The 26,841-nt window shown below is 46.1% G+C and overlaps 5 protein-coding genes and 1 long non-coding RNA gene across 9 annotated transcripts; 4 read left to right on the forward strand and 2 right to left on the reverse strand.

Annotated features, from left to right (window-relative positions):
* Positions 1-346: 346 nt before the first annotated feature.
* LOC6631772 (uncharacterized) lies at positions 347-2,747 on the reverse strand. Its single transcript, XM_032440123.2, has one exon. It carries the CDS (start codon positions 2,247-2,249, stop codon positions 477-479), a length of 1,773 nt encoding a protein of 590 aa, XP_032296014.1. The 5' UTR covers positions 2,250-2,747; the 3' UTR covers positions 347-476.
* A 116-nt stretch (positions 2,748-2,863) lies between these two features.
* LOC6631771 (DALR anticodon-binding domain-containing protein 3) lies at positions 2,864-4,836 on the forward strand. Its single transcript, XM_002055143.4, has 3 exons — positions 2,864-3,883; positions 3,964-4,282; positions 4,345-4,836. The coding sequence occupies exons 1-3, from the start codon at positions 3,138-3,140 to the stop codon at positions 4,630-4,632; spliced, it is 1,353 nt and encodes a 450-aa protein (XP_002055179.1). The 5' UTR covers positions 2,864-3,137; the 3' UTR covers positions 4,633-4,836.
* On the reverse strand, positions 4,688-14,713 carry Chsy (Chondroitin sulfate synthase). Of its 4 annotated transcripts, none has more exons than XM_070210827.1 (6): positions 14,548-14,713; positions 13,560-13,918; positions 9,965-10,797; positions 9,572-9,890; positions 7,107-7,520; positions 4,688-6,527 (listed from the first exon to the last, which is right to left on the reverse strand). In XM_070210827.1, exons 3-6 carry the CDS (start codon positions 10,727-10,729, stop codon positions 5,533-5,535), a joined length of 2,493 nt encoding a protein of 830 aa, XP_070066928.1. In that variant the 5' UTR covers positions 10,730-10,797; positions 13,560-13,918; positions 14,548-14,713; the 3' UTR covers positions 4,688-5,532. The 4 variants fall into 4 exon arrangements, with proteins under 4 accessions (XP_070066928.1, XP_002055177.1, XP_015026635.1 ...); XM_002055141.4 differs by having other exon boundaries at positions 4,688-6,512; positions 9,965-10,805; XM_015171149.3 differs by having other exon boundaries at positions 9,965-10,805.
* On the forward strand, positions 7,766-9,426 carry Alp11 (Alkaline phosphatase 11). The gene is made up of 2 exons (XM_002055142.4): positions 7,766-9,059; positions 9,117-9,426. The coding sequence occupies exons 1-2, from the start codon at positions 7,826-7,828 to the stop codon at positions 9,299-9,301; spliced, it is 1,419 nt and encodes a 472-aa protein (XP_002055178.1). The 5' UTR covers positions 7,766-7,825; the 3' UTR covers positions 9,302-9,426.
* Positions 14,714-15,829: 1,116 nt separating the features above from the next.
* fs(1)N (female sterile (1) Nasrat) lies at positions 15,830-23,388 on the forward strand. Its single transcript, XM_002055140.4, has 7 exons — positions 15,830-16,137; positions 16,193-18,298; positions 18,356-18,485; positions 18,545-18,675; positions 18,738-20,496; positions 20,562-20,779; positions 21,032-23,388. Exons 1-7 carry the CDS (start codon positions 15,976-15,978, stop codon positions 23,069-23,071), a joined length of 6,546 nt encoding a protein of 2,181 aa, XP_002055176.1. The 5' UTR covers positions 15,830-15,975; the 3' UTR covers positions 23,072-23,388.
* Positions 23,389-25,902: 2,514 nt separating this feature from the next.
* LOC138911527 (uncharacterized) lies at positions 25,903-26,839 on the forward strand. The gene is made up of 2 exons (XR_011417164.1): positions 25,903-26,093; positions 26,642-26,839. It is a non-coding gene; the product is annotated as an uncharacterized lncRNA (long non-coding RNA).
* The last annotated feature ends 2 nt before the right edge of the window (positions 26,840-26,841 follow it).

Raw genomic sequence — 26,841 nt, forward strand, 5'->3', positions numbered from 1 at the left:
GATAGTATTTTGAACTTAACTTCTTAAGCTATATTTCACATAGATAATAATTATATTAAATAGATAATATTAATAATAGGTAATTGTGGTGCGCTTAGTCAATACGTGTTTTGATAAATTTGTATCCGATCCTATAATGATAAGGATAATCAATGGCCAAGTTGATCTAGCCATATCGATCTCGGAACTGTATGCAGGGTATGCCGTGGTCGGCACTCTCGACTTCGGTGTATTATACTATTGTTTGCTGGGCTGTCGAATATGGAGCACACAACCTGTTGCTCGTGTACACAATTGTTCTTCAACTTTGAAGCTCGACATTTTTCATATAGACAATATTTTGACATTGTTTTCTAGAATATGTTGGAAACCGTTGCCAACTCGGGTTTATTTACACAGCTGATGAGCACTATACTAAATTGCTTTGCATGCATGCTTAAGAACTAGAACGGGTGGGCGGGAGAGGGCTAACGAAACTATTCCATCAAGTATTTGGTATCGCTGACCAGATCATCTTCGTCGAGTAGATCGCTGACGAGTCCGTACGGCACCTTGACATGTTGAACGCTCTGAAATTCGCTATCGTCCAGCTCAGCATCATGGTAATCGGCCAGATCCTGCTCGGCCTCATCCGCATCTTCATCGTTGAACATAAAATCATTGTTAACAATGCACTCCTCAAAGACCTTGGCCTGCTCCCCGCCCACCTGGTTAAGGGTGCTCATGGCACCGATGCCCACAGTGACAGGATCATCGTCATAGTCATCGTCGTCATCAACATTGGCTAAGTCGTCGTGGCGATCATAGCGCATATGTTGCTTTCGCTGCTGCTGTTGTAGCTGTTGTTTTTCTTGCAGCTGCTGTTGCTGTTGTTTTTGCTGTTGCTGCAGTTGTTGTTGCTGCTGTTGCTGCTGCTTCTGCTGTTGCTGTTGCTGTCGCGACTGCTGCTTGCGTGTGGGCAGCCGCTGTAACGTTGCCGTAGCCAGCTCCCCCACGTCCGGCTGGTTGCTGCGATGCTGCGCGAGATGCGTCGCCAGGTAACACTTTTTGGTAAATCCCTTGTCACATTGGGTGCACTGGAATTGCTTTTTGCCCGTGTGCGTACGCCGATGCACGGAGAGCACATGGGCATAAGCAAATCCTTTGTTGCACACCTCACAGACATACGGACGTTCGCCAGTGTGGATCCGTTCGTGCTTTTTGCTGCTGCCAAAATCGGAGAAGCGCCGCTCGCAGTAATGGCAGCCGTAGGGCTTCTGACCGGTATGCACACGCATATGCCGGCGCAACTCCACGTTCGATATGAACGCCTTCTGGCACACCTCGCAGGGATAGGGACGCTCATTGTTATGGCGCCGCATGTGAGCGTTTAACGCATGCTGATACTTGTACGTGTTGCCGCAGATGTCACAAATCTTGGGCTCTGTCGTGCGCCGACTTCGCGAGCTGACGCCGATATTGATAATGCTGCTGTTGTTGTTGATGTTGTTGTTGTTGTTGTTGACGGAAATACACGGCGTAGGCTGTGAGTGCACTCGCTCCTCAACGGGAAATTTGAAGTCCTCATCCTGCTCTTGCTCCAGCTCTTGCTCATGATCAAACTCCGGCTCCTGGTCTAGCTCCAGATCCGGCTCCGACTTGCAATGTCGCTGCTGCTCCGTTTGTTCATCCGACCAGTCAACGTCCAGTGCAATCATTTTGTCGTCTTCATTGTCAGAGGCAACGGCTGTCATATCCTGCAGCACAAGCGTTGTGGCTCCATCGTCTGGCCGAATCAGTGTCAGCGTATCCACATCATCATCATCAACATCATCATCAATATCATCATCATCATTGTAATACTTAACTTTGCTGGTGGCCGCTTCAGTGTCGAGTCGTTTAATTTTGAGGCTGGGGGGCAGCTTTAGGTGCTGCGTCTGCTCGAGCTCCAACTTGTCCACGTCCAGGAGAACTGTAGCTGTAGCTGCCGATTGGAATACCTTCTGTGCCTCCAGACACTTCTGCTGGAAACGGTATGTAATGCTCAGCTCGTTGCGGCATCCATGGCAGATCTTATCGGGCAATTGGGAGAGCAGCGGCCTGTCCAGTCGCAGCGCACTGCAACTGCGTATTTTATCCACAATTTGCATATGCGGCGTCTCCAGATCCTGGCCATAGATGGAACAATATCCGGGCTCCGCACGCAAGCATATTAGGCAGACAACGCCTAGATCCACCAGGTGAGATCCAGGGCCTAAATTACGCGGCATTTTTTACGGATTGTTTGTTATGAGTGCTAAACACAAAACTCCCCCACACTCGCACGCACACAGAAGCACACGCATATGCACACATACAAGTATAGATGCTATATTTTGTGTGTCTATTATGTGCGTGTTGCGCTTTTTGTTGTTAGTTTCTGTCAAACGCTATCGATAGTTTGATAGTTTATTTGTTTAGTATGGTGGACATTACATTAACCGCGACTGTTGATAATGTGCATCAATAAATTGTTATATGTGACGTCAGTATTTTGTTATATCAATGCGTACGGAATTCATAAGTGGACATTGGACACATTCTAATAATAAATACACATTTAATATCAGCTTGGAACAGTTTCCAGCTAATCCGCGTTAAATGTTCATCACTTTTTGTTAGTCTCAACTAAACTATTAGATAGTTTACAAACTTTTTATGTTGTGACATTCATGACGCAGAAGAGGGGAACAAAACAAATATTCAACAATTGCAATTCAATCTTGTGATTTCGACCTTACTTGCTAGAGATGGGACACAGCAATTGCTACTTCGTTTGAAGCTATTGTGAATGCTATCGATAAACAAGGGAAAATTACATTTTTTGAATGCGCACAGCTGGCGGCGAGATTTTTTACCGAAACAGAAAGCTTAATCTAGTTCACATTTAAATCAGTGAGCGTATCGGCTAGAACCGTAAATTCTTAAATATATTATTAAAAATCATAACTCTACCAAGGCGTTTCACTTATCATCAGTTCACCTATTATTGTAACGAGTCTACAGTTCGGACACATTCACTGTTAGATTGCATTTGTGTTTTTGTTAGTTTTCATCGTTTTTTTTTTTTTTTATTTACCTCGTACACTTTTTTGTATAACTGGCCATACGGCGTAAACATGTCGCAAAATCCACTAACCGAGCTGACGCACCAACTGATTGACTACTTCGCCATTTACCCGGAGAATGAGGATGCTCGACGCATGCAGCGCTACGGCGAGCTCATACGCTATCATAATGAGAACCTGATCGAATTCGGAGATCTGAGCATAGCGGCAAGTTATATAAATTGGCATTGCTTTAGTCAGAAGCAGGGATTGCAGCTGCGCATGCAGTCCGAACAGATGCTGCCGGATGATGAGTCGCGCGAGGATCTGCTAGAGCAGAGCAAAAAGTGGATATTTCCGCTGCAGAATGTCACAAAGCTGCGCAAAGAGCGCTACGCGTTGCGTTTTTATCGTCCTCCCATCATTGCCCATGTGCTCAACTCAATACTGAAGCACGGCGAAAACTATGGACAGCACAAGAAGCTGGAAAAGAGTGCGTCTCTTATGCCCACACTGTGCCTGACCCTACACGAACAATTTTTGGATCCGGAGGTTGGAAACACCAAAGAGCTACACAAGTTCCGTGCCAGGCAGCTGTATTTGATTGTTTGTCGATTGCTGGCCTACGCCAACTGGCGCCTGGTGGAGCCACAGGACCAGACCCCCGAGACCCTGCTGGTCAGCGTCGAGTGCAACAATCAACCGCGTCGCTTCTCCACCGATCAAATGGACAAGAAGAGTGTGCGCATGGTGTGCGGCCCGGTGCTCGAACCGACCAAGAAGACTGCCACAATGCTGACCAGCGGCAGCTACATGGCGTAAGCATGCCCAAGCGCAACCTAAGCTGCCCCTCGGCTCAATTAAATATTATTTCTTTTATATGTACTGCCGATGGCAGCCTGCGCTCCAACGATATGCTGCTCATAGCCATGCATCGACATGGAGTACGCGACTGCGCCAAGGGCACTGACTTTGAGAGTCTGATGCAGCGTCTGGGTCATGCAGCCGTCATTGTGGATCTGTTTGAGGTGCGACATGGCAGTGGCGCTACTGTGGTGCGAAATGGCTTGGGCAGCTCCAAGGGCGCCAATTACATATTGTACAATTCGGCACGTCTAGAAACACTCTTACGCACATTTGCCGCTCAGGTGGATGCGGGTGTCTATGAGCCGCTGCCACCGTTGGAGAAAATCGATCTTAGTGTGCTTGAAGATGAGGTGCGTTCGGCGTTGTCTACACATATACATATTATCTATAATGTGCTTGTTTTTGCTTGCAGCTCGACTGGCAGCTAATCTATGGCTATTTGCTTACTTTCCCAGAACTAGTTGAATCGACACTAGTCCAACTAGATCAGGGCTTGTGCGCTGTGCATCTGCTTGTCCGCTATATTGTTGATTTGGCTAGCCTATTTAGCCGCTACTACCGCAACAAGCAGATTCTCGTGCAGCAGCGCTCAAATCTGATGCCCGTTCTCTATGCCCGCATCTATCTGGTTAAGGCGGTGCGTGAGGTGCTGAATGCAGCGTTGGCCCTGTTAGGAATACAGCCCGTAGACTATATGTAAGGGCCTACGAACGGGCTTAACACCAAACGAAAATACAACCACAAATAGGCGTATCTTCTGTTTAATGTATATTTAATGTACAAATATTTTTAAATTTAACAACAATATAAACTATGTATGGATAAGGCTTATGACTAACTGGTGCTGCACTATGCAACCTCCATAAAATGTTCTTTAACAATAAATATTATCATTGGAAATGCCCTTGCAAGAAGCTAATTATTAGTATACAATGCAAATACGCATAATTATGTATAATTTATATGGATATGAAATGTTACTCCGTTTGGGAATAACAGCCGTGTGGTAGATATAAGAAATAAGTGTTTCGAAAAATGTCATTGCATTTTGTCAGAGTTTGTCATGGTGTTGAGTGGAAAAATGTCATGAGCTTAAGTTTAAATTTAGACAAGACTATGTTGACGTGTTAGGCTTAGATTAATGTATAACATACATAGGAACATTTGGCCAAAAATGTGTTACAAACTGCAATCCTATTTAAAAGATTTTCGTGCTTATTTAAAATCAAATAAACCAAATAAACAATTATTGAGCAGACATATCATTTCACAGTGAGCTAAGTGTTTAAGTAGATGTCCTCTTTATCGGAGAACCTAGGCTTTATGCTATATTGCAAGGGCTTTTAACTTTCGGCATGCCGAATGTGTATCTACTTTTCTCTCACTCTGTCTCTCTCCCTCTCTCTTTCTGTGAGTATAGCTCTATTTCAGCATTTATAACGTCTGTATTCATTTGGCTTTTTCGCTGGCAACAACAAGTCTATTCACATACACACACATGCATACACATACACACAGAACACATACACACATTATTAGGAAACTTTAGGCATAATACTATGGTGGAACATGCCCACGTTGAGATGGCGTCGCCATCTCATCATCTGGTCTGTTGTTTCTGCCGATTGAACTCGGCGATGAACTCAACATTCTGGCGATTGTTGAAAAACAGCTGCTCCATGAGACGGGTGCTGCCCAATGAGTTTGCCTTGGTGCCCAGGCACATGTTATACTGTGGCGCATCCAGCTGCACATCGCAGCTAATGTCATGATAGATGTGCACCAGAGTGGGATCTGGCGCGCGAAATACGGTGAGGCGTCGCCACTGTTCAGCGGCTTCGTTATAGTCGAGCGGCACTTCGGCCGTGTTGGACAGAAAGCCATGTTGGCGGGTGCCGACGCGCACAATCTTCTCCAGAAACTTGACATCCTCCAGGCCCCAGCCAGTTATGTCCTTGTCAAAGCCATTGATATCGTCGTCCAGTATGTCCGACTTGTAAATGGCGCAAATTCCAAAGCCAAACTGCCTAAAGTAGCCGTTCTCATCGTCGATTGGCAACGATTCGGAGGGACTGGCTTCTCCCCGACGCTTCGGATCATATTGGCTAAATACAATGGGCAGATAGACCTGCCGACCACGCTGCGTATGCATGCGCACCCGCTGTAGCGTCTCCACGCCAAACACCATGTCGACATCGATGAACAGAATAATGTCCTCCTGCCGTATGTACGAGGAGCGTGCGGCAATGTCCAGTGCAACGCCGCGCGAGAATTGTCCACTGCGCTGTATATAGTTGATCTGCTTGTAGATATGGCGGGCACGCAGCTCATTCAGCTGCTGCAGATGTTCGGTCAGCTCATCCGGCGGCCCAAAAATTACCACCAGCAGATCGCAGTGTTGCGAAGCATCAATGCAAACACGCTCATAGGTGGCCAGAAAGCGTTGAAAGGTCGCCAGGCGACCGGCTATGGGCAGGACAAACACGATATTGTCCGGCGGAGGTGCCAGCAGGTTGCTGGCCATGGTAAAGTGACTGCTCAGGCGAGCCATACCATTGTGTAGAAGGCTACCCAAGAGACCTGAAGATGACAAGGCTTGAATCAAATGGAGTGGAATTACTCAGCGGAATTAATTACTTCATTATTTAAGTAATGACGACGAAAGGAGGCAATTACTTCAGATTTATTTTTTTTATCCCCAACTCACTGAAAAAGGTTGGAAACTAACTAGCTTCCCTACCATACGCAGAAGGAGCTTATCATTTCTTGTTTCGATTTTGAAAATATATTTTGAAAATATTGAAAATCGATTTTAAAACTCGGTCTTTTATGCACAATTTGGAAATTATTGGAGCTGAAAACTCTTAACTGGGTGTGTAGAGTCTCGTATCATATATATACTGATTTAAAATATTTTGGTAAATCCCCCCATGCGATTTGGTATATGCACACGCGTACTTTTGTTGGCCATGTTAATGCCCAGACAAATCGGACAATAAGAACCGACTGCTATCTCGAAAGCATTTTCCGTAGGCCGTTGCATAATGTGCCTAGCTGGCGATGATTTCGCCAGTGTGTAGAAGCAAGAACGGCAGCTCGACGCTGGACTTGGAGTCGGGACACTCTTAGCTTGTTATTTCCAGAAATATGTGCTCGGATATTAGCCATACTCACTTTGCTGCAGCGTTACATTGTAGAAATCCTCGTCCAACTCCTTGACAAAGATGCCGGTGAATGCGCGTTGCACATAGAGATGGCGACGCACGGGCACCGTCATCTTCTTGCCACGATACTTTTTGTAGATGAGCAACAGATCCAGTATAAGATCCTGTCCATGTATTGCGTCCAGCCGATGGTAGCCATAGAGCAGCTCACGAAATTCAATAACGCGTCCGCGTTGTCGCGAATAATAATTGATATTTTCCATCACCTCGGTTATGACATCCTCGAGACCCTCGCGCATGGCCGAGTCAATCTTTTGCTTGGGATTCGCTGAGCCTGCCGAGTACAGGCTGCGCGCTATAAAGGACCAGTCCAGTAGATCCGCTGTGCTGGCGGGCACAAATTTATTTAGCTCCGGGCTAATGCCTGTGAACAACAATCGATAACATGAATTCAAATTCGATAACCTATGCGTGGCACGAATTTCGATATATACAATTATCGATATTTTATAGATTGCCGTTAAAATGCAATTTAAATTTAATTTGATATTTGTGTTTTCTTTTTTTTTTTTGTTTTTCCTAATGCGGACACTATTGGAAGGCAATATGGAACACAGCGGCCCAGCATAGACGATAAGTCGTGCAAAGCTGTGTTTGTAAAATGGAATATTTTCGACATTTGCATTTAGATTTATATTCTAAAAACTCAGCTCGATATTTATGTAAAGCATGTGGCTCCCAAACTTGCCCCGCCTGGCGCTTCTACTCTCGCTGTTCTTAAGCATCGCATTGGTTAATGCCAGCGAGAAGGAAATGGAACCCATTGAGAATGAGCGCAATGCCAGCTATTGGATGGAGCAGGCGCAGCGGCAGCTGGCTGAGCGTCTAGAACGTAGCCGCGAGGCGGGTGGAGGCGATACGCGTGTGGCCAAGAACATAATAATGCTATTGGGAGACGGGCTGTCTATTACTACACTCACCGCGGCGCGCATCCTAAAGGGCCAGCATGCCGGTCGCAGCGGCGAGGAGTGCCAACTGGCCGTCGAACAATTTCCCTATTCGGGTCTGAGCAAAACCTACTGTACGGACAGCCAGACAGCGGATTCGGCATGCGCAGCGACCGCATGCCTAACTGGTGTGAAGACCAACTATGGCAGCATTGGACAAAGTGCGCAGGGTGCCAAGGTGGAGTCCATTGTACATTGGGCTCAGGAAGCGGGCAAAGCCACAGGGATTGTGACCACTACGCGGCTGACGGATGCGAGTCCGGCAGCAGCGTATGCGCATGTGAAGAGACGTTCCCAGGAGTTGGACATAGGACGCCAACTGATTGAGGATGCACCCGGACGTTATCTAGATGTAATACTGGGCGGGGGTTTGGGTAAATTTGCGAGCGAGCGCACCGATGGACGAGATTTACTTAAACAATGGCATGCTGCAAATCCGGACGGCTGTTTTGCCCGAACGCTGGGTGGGCTGCGCGACTGCGGCGCCACGAATGGCAGCCTGTTCGGCGTGTTCAGTGACAGTCATATGGCCTACCATTTGGCGGCGTCCAAGGATCAGCCGCGTCTCTGTGATATGACAGAAGCGGCCATTAAAAGGCTGGAGCAGCAACCGAACGGCTACTTTGTGTTTATCGAGGGCGGCCGAATCGATCATGGACATCATGAAACGCGGGCAGGCTATGCGCTGGACGAGATGCTCGAGCTAGATGCGGCCATCGAGACGGCTGTGCGTCTGACCAATGCACGCGATACGCTCATTGTCGTCACGGCGGATCACTCGCATACGCTCAGCATGGCGGGTTACGCCAATCGGGGCACAGCAATACTGGGCTTGGATCCAAGCCAACGCGACTTGGATGGCATACCCTATAGTACGCTTAACTATGCCATTGGCAAGTGGCAGAGCCTCAACAAGGCCGGCAAACGCGAGAATCCCGCACCGCATCTGAGCAGAAGTGAGTAACGCTGCCGCCTTTCAACGGACACAAATATATATTTTTGTCTTGCCTTAGCTTCCTTTACACCCAGTTATATACACGCCAAGGGGGTGCATTCGGGCGAAGATGTGGCCGTCTTTGCCCTTGGTCCACAGGCTCATCTCTTTAGCGGCGTCATGGAGCAGAATCTGTTGCCACATCTGATGGCCTATGCAGCCTGTCTGGGCCAGGGCACCACTGTTTGCCAAGAAAACTCCTAAGAATGCACGCGCACACACACACTCATACACACACACACACACACATACACATGTTAGTTTAACTTTTACAATGTAAATTGTTGTTTCGTGTTAATTCAAATAAAACGTTTTGAAAGCAATCTTTACATTTCCGACACCATTCCGAGCTCTGTTCCGAACATTTTGATCGCATCCCGTTTGAAAACAACATTGACACGGATTTTGAAAATATAAATACCGATCTACCGACCCGGTTCGAAAACATAAAGGAAATCATTTAAGTGGACTCACCTAGAATATTATGATCTTCGAAATGTCGTTTGCCATTGTCCTTGTCGTGAACGGCGCCTGGTGAGACGCTTGGCATCATATATGTGCTATCATCAGGCACTTCCAAGTATTTGGCCATACGTTTAATGTCGCGATGCAGCAGCAGCGATTCCTGACGCAGCTCCTCGGCCTTGAGGCCCTGTATGTAGGAGTGCAGGCGATACATCAACGGTGCCTGCTTGATTGGATGCAGCGTGATGGCGTTATGTATCTCCTTTCGCTTCAGTTTGCCCGTGTAGGCATTGCGTCCGCTCGAGTTGTGCCGCAATATATACTGCATCTGCATCGGGAGAGTAAAAAGTTACATGTATAAAAAGGAGAGGGATGGTGCATCGAGAAGTCTTCATCACTCACCTCGTAGTTCCAAGTGCAGGGTATGCCGGCAAATTTCTGAACGCAACGCCCCACCTCAACATCCTCGTGGGTGCTGTATAGATTTTTCAGGCAGGTGGGTATGTGCGGAGCGACGCGACGCAGCGTCTCGCTGCTGAGTATAACACCGGGACCGCCCATGCAAAAGTTCTCATCGAACTCTAGGGACAACAGGCCAAACTCCTCGCTATTGCCCTTGCCCGCCTGGCCAATGAACTGCGGCTTCGAGCTGTCAATGGAGCGCAGAAAACGCTCCAGCTTGTCCGGCTCCATATAGACATCATCGTCGGCGCGAATAAACCACTCGAACCGATCAATATAATGCTCGTACATGTAGTAAAGCATCATGAATGACTTCTTTTGCGGCGGATAGCGATCATCCACATTCTTGAGGCCCACCACGGGCAGCTCCTCCGAGTAGCTGCCCTCAGAGCTGAAGAACGCAATGCGTCCAGGCACCTCCTTGCCCCAAGTATCGTATACGGCACGTGCACGACCCTCGATAAAATTCTTGGCAGTCATGACGCCCACAAAGACCAGATTGCGCTGCGAATTCTGTATGGTGTCCTCATCGTTCAGCCCAATAATTTCATTGGGCGTTTTAAGATTCGTGGGCCGCAAGCTGCAGCGCTTTACAATCTCCAGTGCACGATAGTTCTTCAGAACGGTGCCGATGCAGAGGCCCAGCGCAATGCCAAAGCAGGCAATGATTAGCGTTTTACGCTTCGTCATCGTGTGCTGCAGCATCGTGTGCTGCACGCTTGCTGTACGAGGGAGGAGTCCACAGTTCACCTAACGTACATGGAGGCGAGGCGCTGCTGGGCTAGGGGGCGAGATGTAAAACAAAAGAAACGTAAAGTGAATGCAATTTAAATTTAATCCGATTTGATCGCTTTTACTGGCGCGTGTCAAATCTAAATTTGTAATAAGCCCCCATTAGCATTAGTAGGTCTATGTTGAACTTCAAATACGCTTCCAAATGTGTGAGACCTTGTAGATAAGGTACAATAGAAAGTTACTTTCGGTGTATAGTTCGTAGATATGAGATATTGGCACTAAATGATCCGCACATAAACTGCATAGAAGGTAAACTATATCTTAGGCAGTTGCAAATTAAAATGATATATTTTATTTTTATCAACTTTTAACAAGCACAAAAGCGCTCAAATACCCACAGCTTGTCTATGCATGCGCCATATGCATATTACTGCTGGGTTTGAACCGACGAACTGCCACTTGTTAGTCCGACGCTCAGTCATTTAAGCCACACAGGCTCGTGTCGGTTCTCAGGGCACATTCATAACGAACTATGATTAACCATGCCCCAAAAGAAAACTTGATTAAAAATTTAAGCCTCGTAGCTTTTACGGTTTGGTTAATCTGCAAGGCATATAAATTAAAATCTATAGCTTGAATCTGATTTTACTTTTGTTGGATATATGAAAATATCTACAATAGACTATAAAAAGTGCTTGAGAAACTGCTTAATGTTAGAGCATAGAAATTGTAATTACTTAAATGATCTTTAAATTTGAGTATTGCTCATGCAAGGTGTTCTTGGAATTGTTTGCCATACTGGCACAGAAAAAAAAACCACACACACGCATTTGAAATGTCTATTTGGATAAGCTAAACAGTTTCGTGGTTTTAGTGCACTTGGATCGGATAATGTGTCCGGCCACTTCACTGACACATAAACTGACGGCGGGCAGTAAACAGAGAACAACAGATACTCAGATACAAATACAGATACTTAGATACTCAGATACTCAGTTACTTGAGCCCAAGATTGAGGAGCTCAGATTGAAAATAAACGACAGCTGGCTGGCTGGCATCTAATTTTAGATGCCTAGCTTGGTGCAACAGATAAATTGGACATTGTACGAACATCAATTGGATTGTGCCCGTAAAGATGAGTATATGGCGACACGTGTACGTGTATGAGACGAAGAGGGAAGGAGCGGCAGAAGAGGGGTACACCTTAAAAAGCATCTATGATTTTTTGTTTTTTTTTCGCCTAATGTTTGCCCGACCTCACTCTGGGTACACCTCCTGCCGCTTTGCTTTGGCCGCACATAAATGCTAATTAAATAAACAAACAGCTCAGAAAACTATTTGGTCTACAAAAAGCTGACGAGTTGCGCTGCGCTGCGTTCCGTTCGTTTCGACTTTGATCGTATCGAGTTGGGTGTGCGTTGGGTTGTTGCCTTGCTTTGGACTGGATTGGATTGTGTTGAGTTTGTTTAGTTAGCAATTTGAATTTTTTTTTTTTTAAATATACGCATACGTATTTTGCACGCTTTCTGGCCTAATGGCCTTCACTCACCTGTACGCGCGCTCTCTCTCCCTCTCTCTCTCTCTCTCTCTCTGCCCCCTTCTTTGAAAAACTCTCTTCTGCATTCTCCGTGTTTCTGACTCACCTTTGCAGGTGTTGACATTCAAGTGGTCAGTTTCTGTTTAAAAAACTCTTAACTCCTAACGATGTATCTCAATTATGCAACTGGCATTCGCTGGATATCTCGGACATTGGGTTTATCGCAGATAATAGCTCAGTTTCATTAAATATGTATGTGTGTGTGTGTGTGTGTCTTTTTATTTATTTATTTATTTGATCTATTGATTTTCGAATAATATTTGATACCGTCAAATCAATAAACATATATATTTGCTCACAATTTTTATATACTCATAGAACAGACATTTTTGTTACTGTCGAAAGAATTGCCAAAAAAATATAAATAAATAAATCAATCGGAGCCATGCCTTGAAGCTTCGTTCGAGGCATTTTTTAAATATATTTTGAGTTTTATAAGGTTTTAGGTAAATAAAATAAACTGTTTTGTTTTTATTAGAAAACAGAGACGAGCCTAGATTGAAATTCTTGGACAGAGCGTAAGGACGAGGCGTTAGTTCAAGTCCTAAACCAAACTTTATATACTTATATATATATATTTATGGAGCTGGACTTGTAATGTATTTGATTATTCTTGCCTACAACTTAAGCTCTATGTATTATTCATCTTCGATCAAATCTAGAGTATAAAAACCGAATGAAATCGTCCTACAGACAATTTTTAATGGAAAATATTTTGAACCGAACCGCTTTGTAGCTGGAATTCCAATTTATTTTCTTTGAACCAAACAAGTTGTCAAATAGAAAAACAGCTGAACCTTAACCTGAAGCAAATGATATTTTGTTTAAAAATGGCTTGGTTCGAAATTAAAAAACTTGTGGGGGGATACGAAACGGAAAAGAATAAAAGAATAATTGAGTTTGATTGCTTGCTTCGAATTTGGAAAATAAATGACATCACGAAGCAAACCTCAAGTCAGGAAGTTGGTTCGAGCTGTGAAGAAAAGCGCCCTCTTCTTGTTTAGTAAGCGGCCCTGTTTTGAGTATTTAGTAGGGAAAACTAGGGCTACAGTAAATTGGAAAACAACAAACACAGCTGAATCCGAGCCCAATGTGCGAGTGACCACTGTATCTTATCTGGTCTGCGCACTGGCTTTGATCCATTTAATGCCCAGAGGTTTCTTTAAAGCCCAGAGCAAACAGGGCTCCTTTAACAGCACTTACCTGTTGCTCCAGTCAGTGGCCCGTAGGTGTGTGTTAAGGTGTTGTTGTCTTCAACTTTGCCTATGCGAGATGCCTTATGCTGTGCCAGCAGATTTCGGTGTGGTGCGTTGTTGTCGGTTGACGTTTGTCGGTTGAAGGTTGATAATTTTGCACAATTCGCACGCGAAAGTCGAGACATAGACAGAGACGGACGGCACCAGAAAAGGAGCGACGACCGGACGGATAAGCAAGTGTCTCTGTCAACGTCTCTGACTCTGTGGCAGTGTCAGTGTCGCGTTGCGTCGCAGTCGCGTCAAGCGCGACTGTGTCTGTCTGCCTGTCTGGCGGAGGAGGAGGTGGAGGAGGAGGTGGTGCCGGCGCTGGGCAGGAAATGCGAGACTTTGAGACACACACGCACACACACACACAGAGAGAGAGAGGAGCGCGCGAAACACGAGCAAAATTATGAATCCGAAGCAATTCGAAAATGCTTTTGCAGGCCAAACAGTTTAATATGTCGAACAATTTGCAACTGGCAAACACATCAACAACAACAACAACAGCAGCAAACACAACAGTAACAACAACAACAACAACAACAGGAACAATAGCAGCAGCAACAGTTGTTCAACTGTTGACAATTAGACGGCGTTGGGGCAATTAATGTGCTGGGCTTTCAACTTGAACCGATGCAAAGACAACACACACATTCGCACAATCACACACACACACACACGCACACACAGTTAGTGAAACATGCGCTGTTTAATTATTTTTAGCTGTTGTTGTTGCTTTTCTTGCTTTTATTGCCGCTGTTACGACGTTAAGTTCGCAAAGGTCGATCCAAAAAAACTTGCCTACATATAGCAACAGCTTGTTATGTGCACATTTCATTATATTGCCATTTACTTAAATTAATATACATACATATATGTATATTTGAAATTTGTTAAATTTTTTAATTTCACTTTTCTTCTTCTTTTTTTTTTTGCAGAATTTTAACAATTACCAAAAAGAAAACGTAATTTTTGTGGCTCGTTGGTACGTTTTGGTGCTTGGTGGTTGCTCACTGCGCTCAACGTGTGTGTATGTGTGTGTGTGTGTGTGTGTGTGGACGTGTGTGCGTGTATGCAACAAGAACAAACGTCAAAAAACGCTGAATTCCGTTGAAGAACTAACCGAACGAGCGGGCTGAGTCGGCGCCCGGTGTTCCGATGGCCCAACTTGGCCGCAGAGCGATCCACTGAGAGAGCCGCAGAGAGAAATCGACCGCGCGAGAGAGATAGAGGGAGAGACATACATACACAAACATGACAGACCGGCACAGCTACCTTTGCTGCATAGTAACTCTCAGACGCGCCACACTCACTAGCTGTATGTGCGTGCGTGTGTGTGTGAGTGTTTGCCTGCGTGTGGCTGTGAGAGATCTGCGTAGCTGATAGCAACAGTCGGTCGAGGGAGCGCGCTACAAACACCACTTCACTCTTTTCCAACGTCCCTGCCGCTGCTGCCCGCTGCGCTGCCGAGTGTCTTGTGGTGCTTACGTCGATGCGAAATGGTCATACGCAACATGTGGCTCAATCTGAATCAGAAGCAGGTCCGAATCATTTGTCTGTCTCTGTTTATAGTTCGCAGAATCAGCCACAAATCATTAAAAGTGGCATCAAGTTGAACAAAAAACAAAAAAAATGTTCAAAGCTTGATAAGGGGATACAAATATATGTACATAGGCGCTATTCGCCCATAAATTTGAATTTGAATTTTCAATTGCTGATAAGCTGCTAGTAATTAGAGCATCGATTGATGCCCCATATGCTGCAGGTGGCAATTTGATTGCTTAAATACAATTGGCTTGGGAATTCGTAAAATATTCTAAGACTTACCGATTTTTAAGAAACAATCGAACTTACAATTCACAGTCAAAGCTCTAATAATGGAGACCAGGCTGGACACCGAAGGTGTTTGCCATTGATCTGTTCAATAAGAAAATTACTTATCACTTCATATTGCAATACATTGCATAATGTACTTCCCGTGCATGTCCTACAGGGTGTAAATTAGTTTCAAACAGTCTTTTTTTAAAGGTTTGTGTCTGGGCTACTCAGGAGAAATATAGGAAAAACTCAGCAGCCTTTTGGGCTTCCCCCCGATAGGGTCATTTAAAAATTTAAAAATGTTCGTGACAATTAAGAAACTAATTTTCTAATAGCTATGCTTAAAACAAAAAAAAAAAAAAAAAACTGCAAGCAATATTGCAAAAATGTATTTGTTTTTGGTGCTGCCAGACTTTTCGGTGTGCAGATGTTAAATGGCAGCTCTGAAAAGCAACGGTTAATTTCGTAAATATTGAAAAAATGTGTTCACGTGTTACTTGTTAATTTTGTTATATCTACTTTGTGTAAAAATTAAACCGCAATTAAGAGAGAAAAAAAAAAACATGAAATTGGTGCTGTGCCTGCTATTGTACGCGACTTGCAGCCGCAATGGCGAAGCCAACAGTACCACCAAGCCTCTCTCCGCCACGTCGGTTCAACGAGCTGAGGTGGATAAGCTGCGCAGTGAACTCAACGCCGCATTTGATGCGGGCGAAGAGACGCCCGTAAGTAGTAGATCCAAGCAATGAGGATTATTGATCATTTGTGAATGCCTTACAGGAGGGCGTCATAGTGCAGCCGGAGTGGACCAAGCACGGCAGCAAACCCAGTGCCAGTGGCAAACCCAGCAAAGTTATAGTCAACGAAGCGTCACTAAAAGCAGCGGAGGCGCTTCGCTCTGAGATAAATGACGCAGTCGCCAAGCAGGGGCAACCAGAGGAAGTGCGTCAGCTCGAGGCGGCCGTTAAAGCTAAAACAGGCGGAACACAGAATGAAGCAATTGTTAGCAGTACGCGCGATGAGATGCTGGGCAGCAGTCAGCCGGATCAGGCTGGTCAGGCCAATGTGGTTGATGCCACACCGATGGACATTGATCTGGCGCAGTTACAGCAACTGCAATTGTCCAAGCGGCGGACGCGCGAAATGCTTGTGCTGAGTCGCATTGAGGAAAATCTACAGTTTATGATCGGAGCAGATGTGTCGCATTGGCTGCAGCTGCAGCAGAATGGTAGCGTCTATTTCCTGGGTCGACGCAACTATGATTTGTTGCTATTGGAGCAACAAGCTCTTATTTCTGGCGCCAATTTTCACAGCTATGCAGCGCTTCAACCATTGCCCGTGCCGGCGGGCATTGATGCGATACTTAGCTACGAACGCTGGAATAGGCAGGCACAGCTGCAGGAGAGTGTGGTGCTGCTGGCCACGCAACAGCAGTTGCTGTGGTATCGCTTAGAGGCGAATAGCGGCCTGAAACAGTTCTGGCACTGGCCGGTGGGCAGCGACATTGATAAGCTGTTGGCGTTTGTTGTGGAGAACCGTGAGTATCTGGTCCTGATGCACAATCGTACACTCAGCATTTATGCCCATGATGTGGATGGCCTGGAATTCTGGATTGTGCAACGCCTGCAGTTGGAGCAGACGATTACGGCGCTGGCCGTGCAGGACACGGGTCGGGATCTATTGCTTGCCGTAGGTCAGTCTGATGAGGCGCTCATCTATGCACATAATATGCGTGAGCTGGCGCTGGATGCGGGCCTGCAGCTGCAGCTGCGACAACGGCTGGAAGCACCAAAGATCGCCGACATAGCCGCTTTCCAAATGGGCGGTCGCAACTATCTGGCTTTGGGCGGTCTGCGACCACAGATACTCGCCTATGTACAGGGCCAGCTCGTGCCTAGAACGCTTCTCGGACAGAACTTTGGTCTGGTCGAGCTATTTTTGCCAGTACCCGTGCGCAGCTATCGGGATGATCTGTTGCTGCTTGTGCAGCATCGCGTCTACTTCGACACGCACACTGTGCTTCAGCTGGAGGTGCTCGTCTGGAATGGTGAGGCTTTCGAGGCTAGCCTGCCGGCGCCGTGTGAGCTCGGCACCCAGACACGTTATGGCGCCGGCTGTATGCTGGACGAGCAGCGAGAGGCGGGCTTGGCAGGAGCCGCGCTGCTGCGTCAAATGCAGCCACCGCTGTTACTTGTGCCTCGCCAAGCGGCGGCGTCAGGCCTGTTTCGACTACACACACAGCTGCTGCCTCGCAACTCGGAGCTGCACGATCTGCAGGAAATACACGACTTTATGCGCAATTGGGTAGATGAGCAGGATAAGCTTATTAAACGGGCGGAACAGCTACTCCAAGCACCAGAAGCGGACTTTATTCACTATGAGGAGCTAGACACACCGTTGCTCATCAATGACGGGGCCATTTTGGAGGCACTGTACGTAAATGATGCACCTTGGACGGCGCATGATGCTACCATAGATCTGCACGAGTTGCTGCAGCAAATCCGTTTGCTAAAGCAAGAACTCATAGGTCTGGATGGCGGACGTACCAAGCGCCAGCCGCAACTCTTTCGTTATGACTATGAGCAGCTGGAATTTGATGTTGTTGAGGTGCAGGAGCTGCACATCGAGCAGCTGAACCATGCGCCATTCTACCTACAGAATGCCACATTGCAGTTCAACGGTTTGATCAATGCGCAGCGCCTGGAGGTGATGCGGCCGCAGCCAATTGAGCAAGCCAAATCCTTACCCTCAAGAACGCAACAGCGCCTGGAATTGGACGCCGATCTCAACTGCGAATTTATCAATGGCTTGGCATGGACACAATTCTTGCAGCAGTTGGCTTGGCGTCAGGAGCCGCTGCAGCTCTCGCAGCTGCGTGTGGCAGGCGTAAGTTGAGCCTAGTTTGGCAATCGCAGCTGCAATCTTTAATCTTGCCCATTACAGGCTGTTGTCTTTGAGGATTCGCTGCATTTGAGCGCGCTTAATGAGCTGAGTTTTCCTGACGACTATCTCTGGTCCCAGGAGAGCTCCACAAGCATCGTTTTCTCGCCCAAACAGTTTACCCAGACGCTGTGTACGTTATGCAATTACCTGTTGTCTGGCCAGAGTCATGCAAATTTCTCCTTTTTTTAGCTGCGAATATGGTGGACACTTTTGGGTCTATCAATGGTTGCGATCCCTCGGATGCGGTTACACTAAGCGATGAACAGGACTGGCCGGGTTGGGTCACCTTTACACAGCTGGAAGTGTCCGAGGAACTAGAGGTGCTTACATTGGCAATCACACAATAAGCAGAATTGTTAATCATTATTGTTTTACTTGGCAGCTCAATGGTAGCGCCCAAGGACGTCAGTTTGAGGAGGCGCCTTTAAATCCCACGCTGACCGATTCGCATCACGTTCATGCCGCCTGTCATTTTTCCCAACTGATTGTCAATGGGCCGCTGCAGCTGCGTGGATTACTGGATAACAGCAGCTTCGATGCGTTGCTGGGTGATCTGGCTCAGCGACCGGTTGATGCCGAGGAGGAGCTGATCATACCAGCAGCCAAGCATGTGCAGCACCTGGCGTTGCCAGTGGATGCTCATGTGCTGGATGGCACACTAAACGGCTTTCCTATTGAGCAGTTTGTGACCAAGCATACAGAGCAAACGCTGCACAATCTGAGCAGTCTAGCGGGATATGTGTACTTTCATAAACTACAGCTCAGCGGCTTCTACGATGGCATCCACCTGGAGCAGCTGCTGGCTCAGGCGTTGCGTGTGGATGCACCTATCATGGCGCCAACTACGCGTCTTCGTTTCGTCAACGAGCCGCAACTGGCAGAGCTTCGGGTGTCCCACATGCTGAACGATGTGCCACTCTCCAGCGGATATCAGACTTTATACGAGCCGCTGCATCTCAGCCAGGCACGTTTTACGCGCCTTCAGGCAGAGCAACTGGATGTAACGCACAACGTGACGGGTCCAGGTCGCCTAAATGGATATCAACTCAGCGAGCTACTTTTGAGTGAGCCGCGCAGGGACACGGTACAAGTGCAGGATTTGATTTTGCCTATGGGCGTGCAGACGTCCAAGCTGCAGGGTATCAATGCCGAACTGCTTCTGGGGTTTCTGCGACAGTTGGATGAGCTGCCGCTGCTTATTCTCCATGGGCAGCTGCAAGTGGATCATATTGCAGTCAGTGGCGCGGTGCTCGTTGATGATACTCTTAACGGACAGAGTGTAGACCAGTTGCAGCGCGACGTTGTCTGGCTTGATCGACCCAATGAGCTGCGCACACGCTGGCGTTTCCAACAAGCGCCCATATTTGCCAGCGATCTGTTGCTCCAGGGCAGTTACAACGAGCGCCTTTTACCCGAACTGCTAGACGATATTGTCTTTCGCCCTGACCAAGATCAGGAACTGCTCATTGTTGGCACCAAGAGCTTTGCGAGCCATGTGCAGATCCTCGACACTCTGCAGCTGCAGGCACTTAACGGCGTGCCCTTCGATCGACTGGCCAATAAGCTGCAACCGCTGGACTTTGCCGGTGAGCTGCGCCTGGAGGGTCGGCTGCATGTCACTCATTTGCAGTTGGAGGGCGCACTTAATGGCCAAGCAATTGGACAGCTGGATAAGCAGCTGCGCTGGGATACAAAGCTGGCTGCCTTTGTGCAGCGTGGTTTAGTACATTTAGCGCAGCAAACACAGCTGCAAGAGCTTACGGTTTTGGGTCATCTGGGCAATCGCAGTCTGGAGCCGCTGCAGGAGTTCTATGATGATTTGCTCGACAAGCGACAACCACAATTGCATCTTGAGGGACACAAGGTATTCACGGGTCGCGTGAGCATCCGTGGTGGAGCTCACATTGTCCAGCTAAATGACATTAATCTCGAGCAGCTACTGCAGCAGCTGATCTTCATCGATGGCAGCATGGAACACAACGAGGTAACTCTGCACACACCGGTGCACTTTGAAGCAGCTGTGCACATGCAGCAGCTGCATGTGGGTCAACTGGTGCTGCAAGGTGAACGCCTCAATGACTGCAATATTACCGAATGGATGCACGACACGCTGCGCGTGGATCGCGACTGGCAAACAGAAAGTAAGTTTCCTATAGTACGATATCCATACAGACCAATATTATACAGTCTAAATCTAATCTTACAGTGCCCGTTAGCTTTGCTCAGGGTTCACTGGACAACAACGCCCTGCTCGTTGGCCAGCTGAACGAGTTAAACCTGACACGTGTTGTTACGCTGCATACGGAGCAAAATCTCAGCTTTCCATTGGTCACCAACGAGCTGCATTTGGCTGATGGGCGAGTGCAGCTGCATGGGCTGGTGAATGGACGCAATCTGTCGGAGGAATATGCCAATACCTTGCTGGTGGGTGTTATCTGATATCTCTATCGAGAAATTCATTGTCAAACTGTGGTTATGCATCAAGAGCGGATGCCTTGTTGATTCGAGCCTTCGGGTATCGAACTAAGCAAAAGGTGTTTCGATTGAATTAACGAAAACACGCTTCGGCTGACGCGATACAGTGCTCAATAAGGAGTCATGTCATGGGCTTATTTTTTGATATAGTCGACATTAAATTTATGCTCCATCAAAATGTATTACTTTTTCATTTCTCAGATAAATGCGCCAAGGGAGCAACACGTGTTCACGCCGCTGCTGATGCAGTCGGTGGATGTGAGTGGGACACTGTTGGCCACTGCACCCATTAACGGTGATCCCAACCTCAACTTAAGCGATGTGGCCACGCTGCACGAGGAACAGTTGCGTCTACAGACGCCGATTAACTTTGTCAGGTTGCATGCGCCGGATTTGCGCACACGCTTGCACATCAATGGCTTCAACTTTAGTGCCTGGCACGAGAAGAGTCTCTGGGCGCAAGGTCGAGCGACCCAAATCATAAGTGGGAACTGGAACGTGCGCTGGCTGCGCGTTAAGCAGCCCCAGCGCCCAGAGCTGCAGGCTCATGAGGTCTACCGGCGCCAGAGCAACGCGTTAGCAGTGCGCTATCGAGAGCTGTGCACGCGGCTGGCTAGGCTCTTTGGTCTGTTGCGTCTGCCCTACCAGGTGAAGCAGCTGCGCCGCAGCTTCGCGCTGAAGCAGGCTCCAGGTCAATCGGATGTGCGTCGCGTTTTTGCGCTGCAGTCGCCGGTGCCGGCTGCTAGCTATCTGCTGATCAACGAGCTGGGCTGCTGGACGCGCATCTATCGCTGGAACGGCACGCACTATACGAGTGCCGGCAGAATCGAGAGCGGACCCATTAATGATGCCACTGTGCTGCAGCAGCGGAACGCCAGCACCAATAACAATGACCAGTTCAGCTTCATGACCAGCTACGAGCTGAGCGATGAGCACGAGGAAGGAGGCTGGAACTGTAGCAGCCTGGCCCATCTGCAAAGCTGGCGCACTAGCGCCAAGACTAAAATCGAGCCAATGGACGTGCCAGCTAGCAAGCTGCAGCAACTACAGCAAAAGCATGAGGCGCAACAGCTGCAGCGTAATAAACCAAGCTATCAGCAGGCCATCAAGTACTTGAGCCGGCCAAGCACTGAGTCACAATTGCGTCCACATCTTGATGCGGGTCACACCCTAAGTCAGGAACAGTACGAGACATTGCGTCAGCGCCTGCTGCAGCATCTCAGCTTTCGTCTACAGACCGAGGTGAACATCACGCAGCTAAGCATTCCCGAGAGCGATCTCTATGACGACGAGCATCTTGTGGAGGACTTCTTACGTCTGATGCAGCAACTGCGCCGTGCTTCGACATCTGGCACTGGGGTGTTTGCATCTTTGCCCACGGACACACTGCCGTTACCGAATAATCCGTCGCGCGTGTTGGCCGCGCGCAGTGCCCAACTAATTTGGCCAGTGCTCGAGGAGCTGAAGGCGCTGCATGGACGGCTTTCGTTCAACGATAGCCTAGCACATGAGCAGCAGCGTGTGCTGGTGCTTCAACTGGAGCGCACTTTGCGTGACGTGTTGCTCCTTGCCAACAACAATGATGGCCATGAAAAAATTGTCGATACAGATGATGATGATACGAAGCGCCTACATGCTGTGATTGAGCGACTGCGTGAGTTGCAACAGGAGCTAGAGGAAGCGCAGCAGTCGGACCTAAACTCAGATGAGGCACGCAGCATCCTATCCATGGAATTGCCCCCTCCGAAGCAACAATGGTTGCCCGTCGAAACAATACGTCTGTATGTGGGTCGTGTGCAGCAAGCCCAGTTGCTCTATGCCCGTCTGACCATTGTCGCTTCAAATGTGCCGCCCATTGCCCCATCGACAGCGCCGGCCGCTCACATCCAGCTGCATCATGCCAATGGCACCCTTTTCCAGTCGCTGGCTGCCGATCATTTGGCGCGCCAGCTAACAGCCTTACGCGTGCGGGATGAAACCCTGCTGGCTTTTATCGAGAGTTGCTGCCGTGTGCGCGTCTTTATTTATCGCGGCATTCAGGGCTTTGTGCCATTCACGCAGTTTCATGTTGAGGAGAATGGCGAGATGGAGCAGCCATATGCACTTCAATTGCTGGCGCTACGCCTGCCATTACAGAGTTCGCCGGGCGCGCTCTATATGCTGGCCGTGGTTCAGTCTCGCCGTATAACCTTTTATGAGCTGGTTATGCCCGGATTCTTTGAGCCTTGGTTACATTGTTAATAGGTTTAAGAATAAATGTGTAATTTGATTTGTTGTTTATGTATTTTTAAGTGTACTGCAATTATTAATCAATATATATTTATATATGTTCCGAAATCCAATTCATGCGTAGCCAACTTAATAAGGTAAATTCATAAATGCGCACCCAACTTAACAAGCTGCCATTCAGTCAAGCACAGACAACTTTACAAGCGAAAGATTTCAAATTGATATGTATATCTATTAAGCAGTCACGTTCAAATAAGAAATCGAAAACAACTACGCCTTAAGAAGCTGAAATGTATTTAAATAAAATAAATACAAATTTAGATATTTAACCCAAAGATTTAGCATATGCAATTCGGTTATAGGTACATAAAACTGACGTCACTTATCGAACCTTTCTTGGTAATCTACAATAGTGAAATAAGAATTTGTTTACATGAAACCAAAATGCCCACATACAAGTTTTTTCAACATTTCCCTCTCCTCTTGGTAGAGTAGGCACCAAGCCTTAGCGCCTAGCTTGACGGCTGTTTGCAAATCAAGATCACTGTTGCGTTTTCGGAACTCCCGAATAAAATGACGAAACGCATTATTTGAGCAATGTGATAAATGCATGTTCCTTGCCTTTGTTTTTGAATTGATTGCCTTCTGCGATTTGCGTGAAGTGGTAATTTTTGTTTTTGCCGCAATTGGTTTTTTTTTCGGTTTCGGTTTTACTTTTTGCTTTGGTTTTGGTTTTGGTTTCTCAGTTGGTATCGTCCTGGTGCTGGCATTTTTAGGGATATACTCGTGTTTGATATAAGCACGAGCCTTCTCCTCATTGTTCTGGCAAGGTAAAGTATTCCTCGACTAGCCAAAATTATGAATAGCTCATTCGATACTCACGAGAAATTGGCTCTTCTGCTCGGGAGTCATCGTATCCCATGTCATTACAGCATTTTGCTCAACCTCATTTTCACTTAGATAGGAGTGGGTATCTTTGAATTTTTCCAAGAATTTTGAGTAGGCCCGAACGTCCTCTTCAATGACAGGTTGTGAACGCGCCGCACCCATTTTTAAAAGAAAACTTTGAAATTTGTCAAGACTTCAAATATAAAATATAAATATTTAAATACGAGAATTTTTCCTTGTTGCTCAATGCACGACAAAATAAAAACGTATAATGAGCTACAAACAAATTCCGCAATGTCACGAGAGATTGACATCAATTTCTTGGCTCACTTCGATCCAATTTAGGGATTAATATAATTTAATATATATAAAATTACCTAAGTGGGCGAAATATATATATATATATAATAGACAGAAAAGACTACGAACCCAGTATGTAAAAGGGAATATTATAAAAGAGACAGTCTATTGTGCCGCAGCTCGACCTCCCTTTTGAATGAGACTAGTTCTTTTGCCCCACTATTGTGAGGTTCATAATCAATATTTACGTAAACCTTAAATAAATGTGACCTGCGCTTGAAACAGTAGGTCGTATAGTTCATATATATATTGCTCACATCTTCATAGCATAAACAGAATCATGTTTAGAAACTGGAAGGTTGTGTGACAGAAATTAAATGGCATAGAGTATACACAGCACAGCATAAGGGAGGCACCATAAAGCTGGTAAGAAATAGGACCTCACTCCAAATTGGAAGCCTTTGGTTACATCCTAAAAACAGCCACCATTAAGATATATATAATAGTGTGGCTCCTAAGGAATGTAACTTTTAGTTAAATTTATTATAAATAATTAACACTAGCAGCTGTGCTTCAATTTGGTACAGATTAAGACTTATAATTTTGCCTGGTGATTTCCAGCCCCGCCCCGCATCGTATGGTTGGCTGGTTCATCAAAGTTGTCATAAGTATATAAACATGCGGCCGAACGGTTGCCGTCTTATTTCGTCGCCGGCAGTGAAGATGTATGCGATGGGAATTGGAAAACTTCCGGATTCGATTGGGTGTTTAGGTTCGATGTTGATTTCAACGAGCGGTCTTCGTCACCTTCGCCCTCGCCATCCACATCAGCCTCACTGGCATCATTTGTGTCGCTCGCCTCGCCAAATACTTCAGACTTTTTTGCTTCCTCGGTCGAAAGGATGCTTTCGCAACTAGAGAATGAGATGGAGCTAAGGTTCGGGGATATATCCTCAATCTGAGTTAAATCAATGACTCCTTCCATATCCTCCGCATGGGTTCCAGCGAAAAAGTGGTTATTGCAATGCATTATGGCGCCCGAGTTAATGGATGTGACCAATACCTTATTGAGGCGTGTTTTAGCCTCGTCTTGCTTCGGCGCCGTGTCCAACGCTTCACAAAACTGCGCGATCAGCATCTTGTATGGCACTGGTTCCAGGTTCTTGCGCAGATATTGCAGCACGTTATCAGCATTTATATCGGCGTGCGCTGTGTCAGTCATTTTTAAAATGTTTGACGCGAACAGACTTTGAATAAAAACAAATTTTTTATTTGAAAAAGATTACGATTTTCAGTCTTCGAAAAAATATTCGACTATTTAAGTTTTTTAAAATTCGTTTCGATTTGTACGAGATGCTCGAATTAAATGAGGAGCATTTTCAGCTCTGCTGGTAGCTTCAATCTGGGTGCGACAGCTTTGACGTGGGTCACTTTGATGTCAGAAATATCTTCAACACAAACCTGAAGTCGAATACGGACACCATATCAGCTTTCATTGTTTACTTTTATAATTTTAACATCCTTTTCAACTATTCCACACCCGAAAGCAATTTAAATTCCTCCATTCTACCTAAAACCCCAAATCCACTCAGCATAGTGGATTTTAGGCAATCAGGTGAGCTTTCCAAAATCATTAAGATGTTAAATTTTGAAAACAGGTTTAAATCCGATCGAATTCAACTTAAACCTTAGCTTCTAGAACCTTTAAGCCGCAATTTTTCACCCAGGGTTGGATACTGCGCACAGCGCGAGTAGGATTCACACAACCGTATTCCGCCAATTTTCCACAGTTGTCGGTGGATGTTTCTAAGCGTTCATTTTCATCACATACATCACTACATAACAGGTTACTGCAGTAATTATTGTAAAAAGACAACATGTTCTAGACGTAGCTACGTTTGGCATGACACATAAATTCATATTTAAATACATACTCGCACACATGCAAAAATACACATACACACATAAGTACATATACTTCCATGCATACATAAATACACTTAAACGTACGAACTTACAAATATTACCAAAAATACAAATACATACCTTAATATTAACTCAACACTTTGAAAAACAAACTTATAGTTGAAGCAAGAAATACTGCCAGGCTTACTTGAATTCATGAGAATCGAGGAGTAAAGCATTACTTTAAAGTACATTGCATTTAAATTAACAGCGTAGCTTGAATTCAACTATATATACATACATAAATACATGTATCATACATACATGCATATATCAAAACATACAAGCATACGAACATACACACATATATCTCTATATACATATGTTGACACATGCTGCAATTATGCATACATATGTTTATGCATGCATCCATTCCAAAAAGTGAAATTAACTTAGTTTTAACGTTGTAAACATCACATTTCCACGCAGTTTTCGCCCGTAAGTATTGGTAGACTTCTCCGAATCGTTGGCACATGTTTTTAATAATTCGTGATGTAAAGTTTGAAGCATGAGCTTGAAGCCGATCAAAAGAGCCGGAGCTATATATATGCATGAAATACTTCCATTGTGGTGCAATGGTTTTTTGTTCGGCTTTATTATACATCTTTATTAAACTAGAATATATAAAA

Source organism: Drosophila virilis, chromosome X, assembly GCF_030788295.1.
Source record: "Drosophila virilis strain 15010-1051.87 chromosome X, Dvir_AGI_RSII-ME, whole genome shotgun sequence".
NCBI classification, from domain to species: domain Eukaryota; kingdom Metazoa; phylum Arthropoda; class Insecta; order Diptera; family Drosophilidae; genus Drosophila; species Drosophila virilis.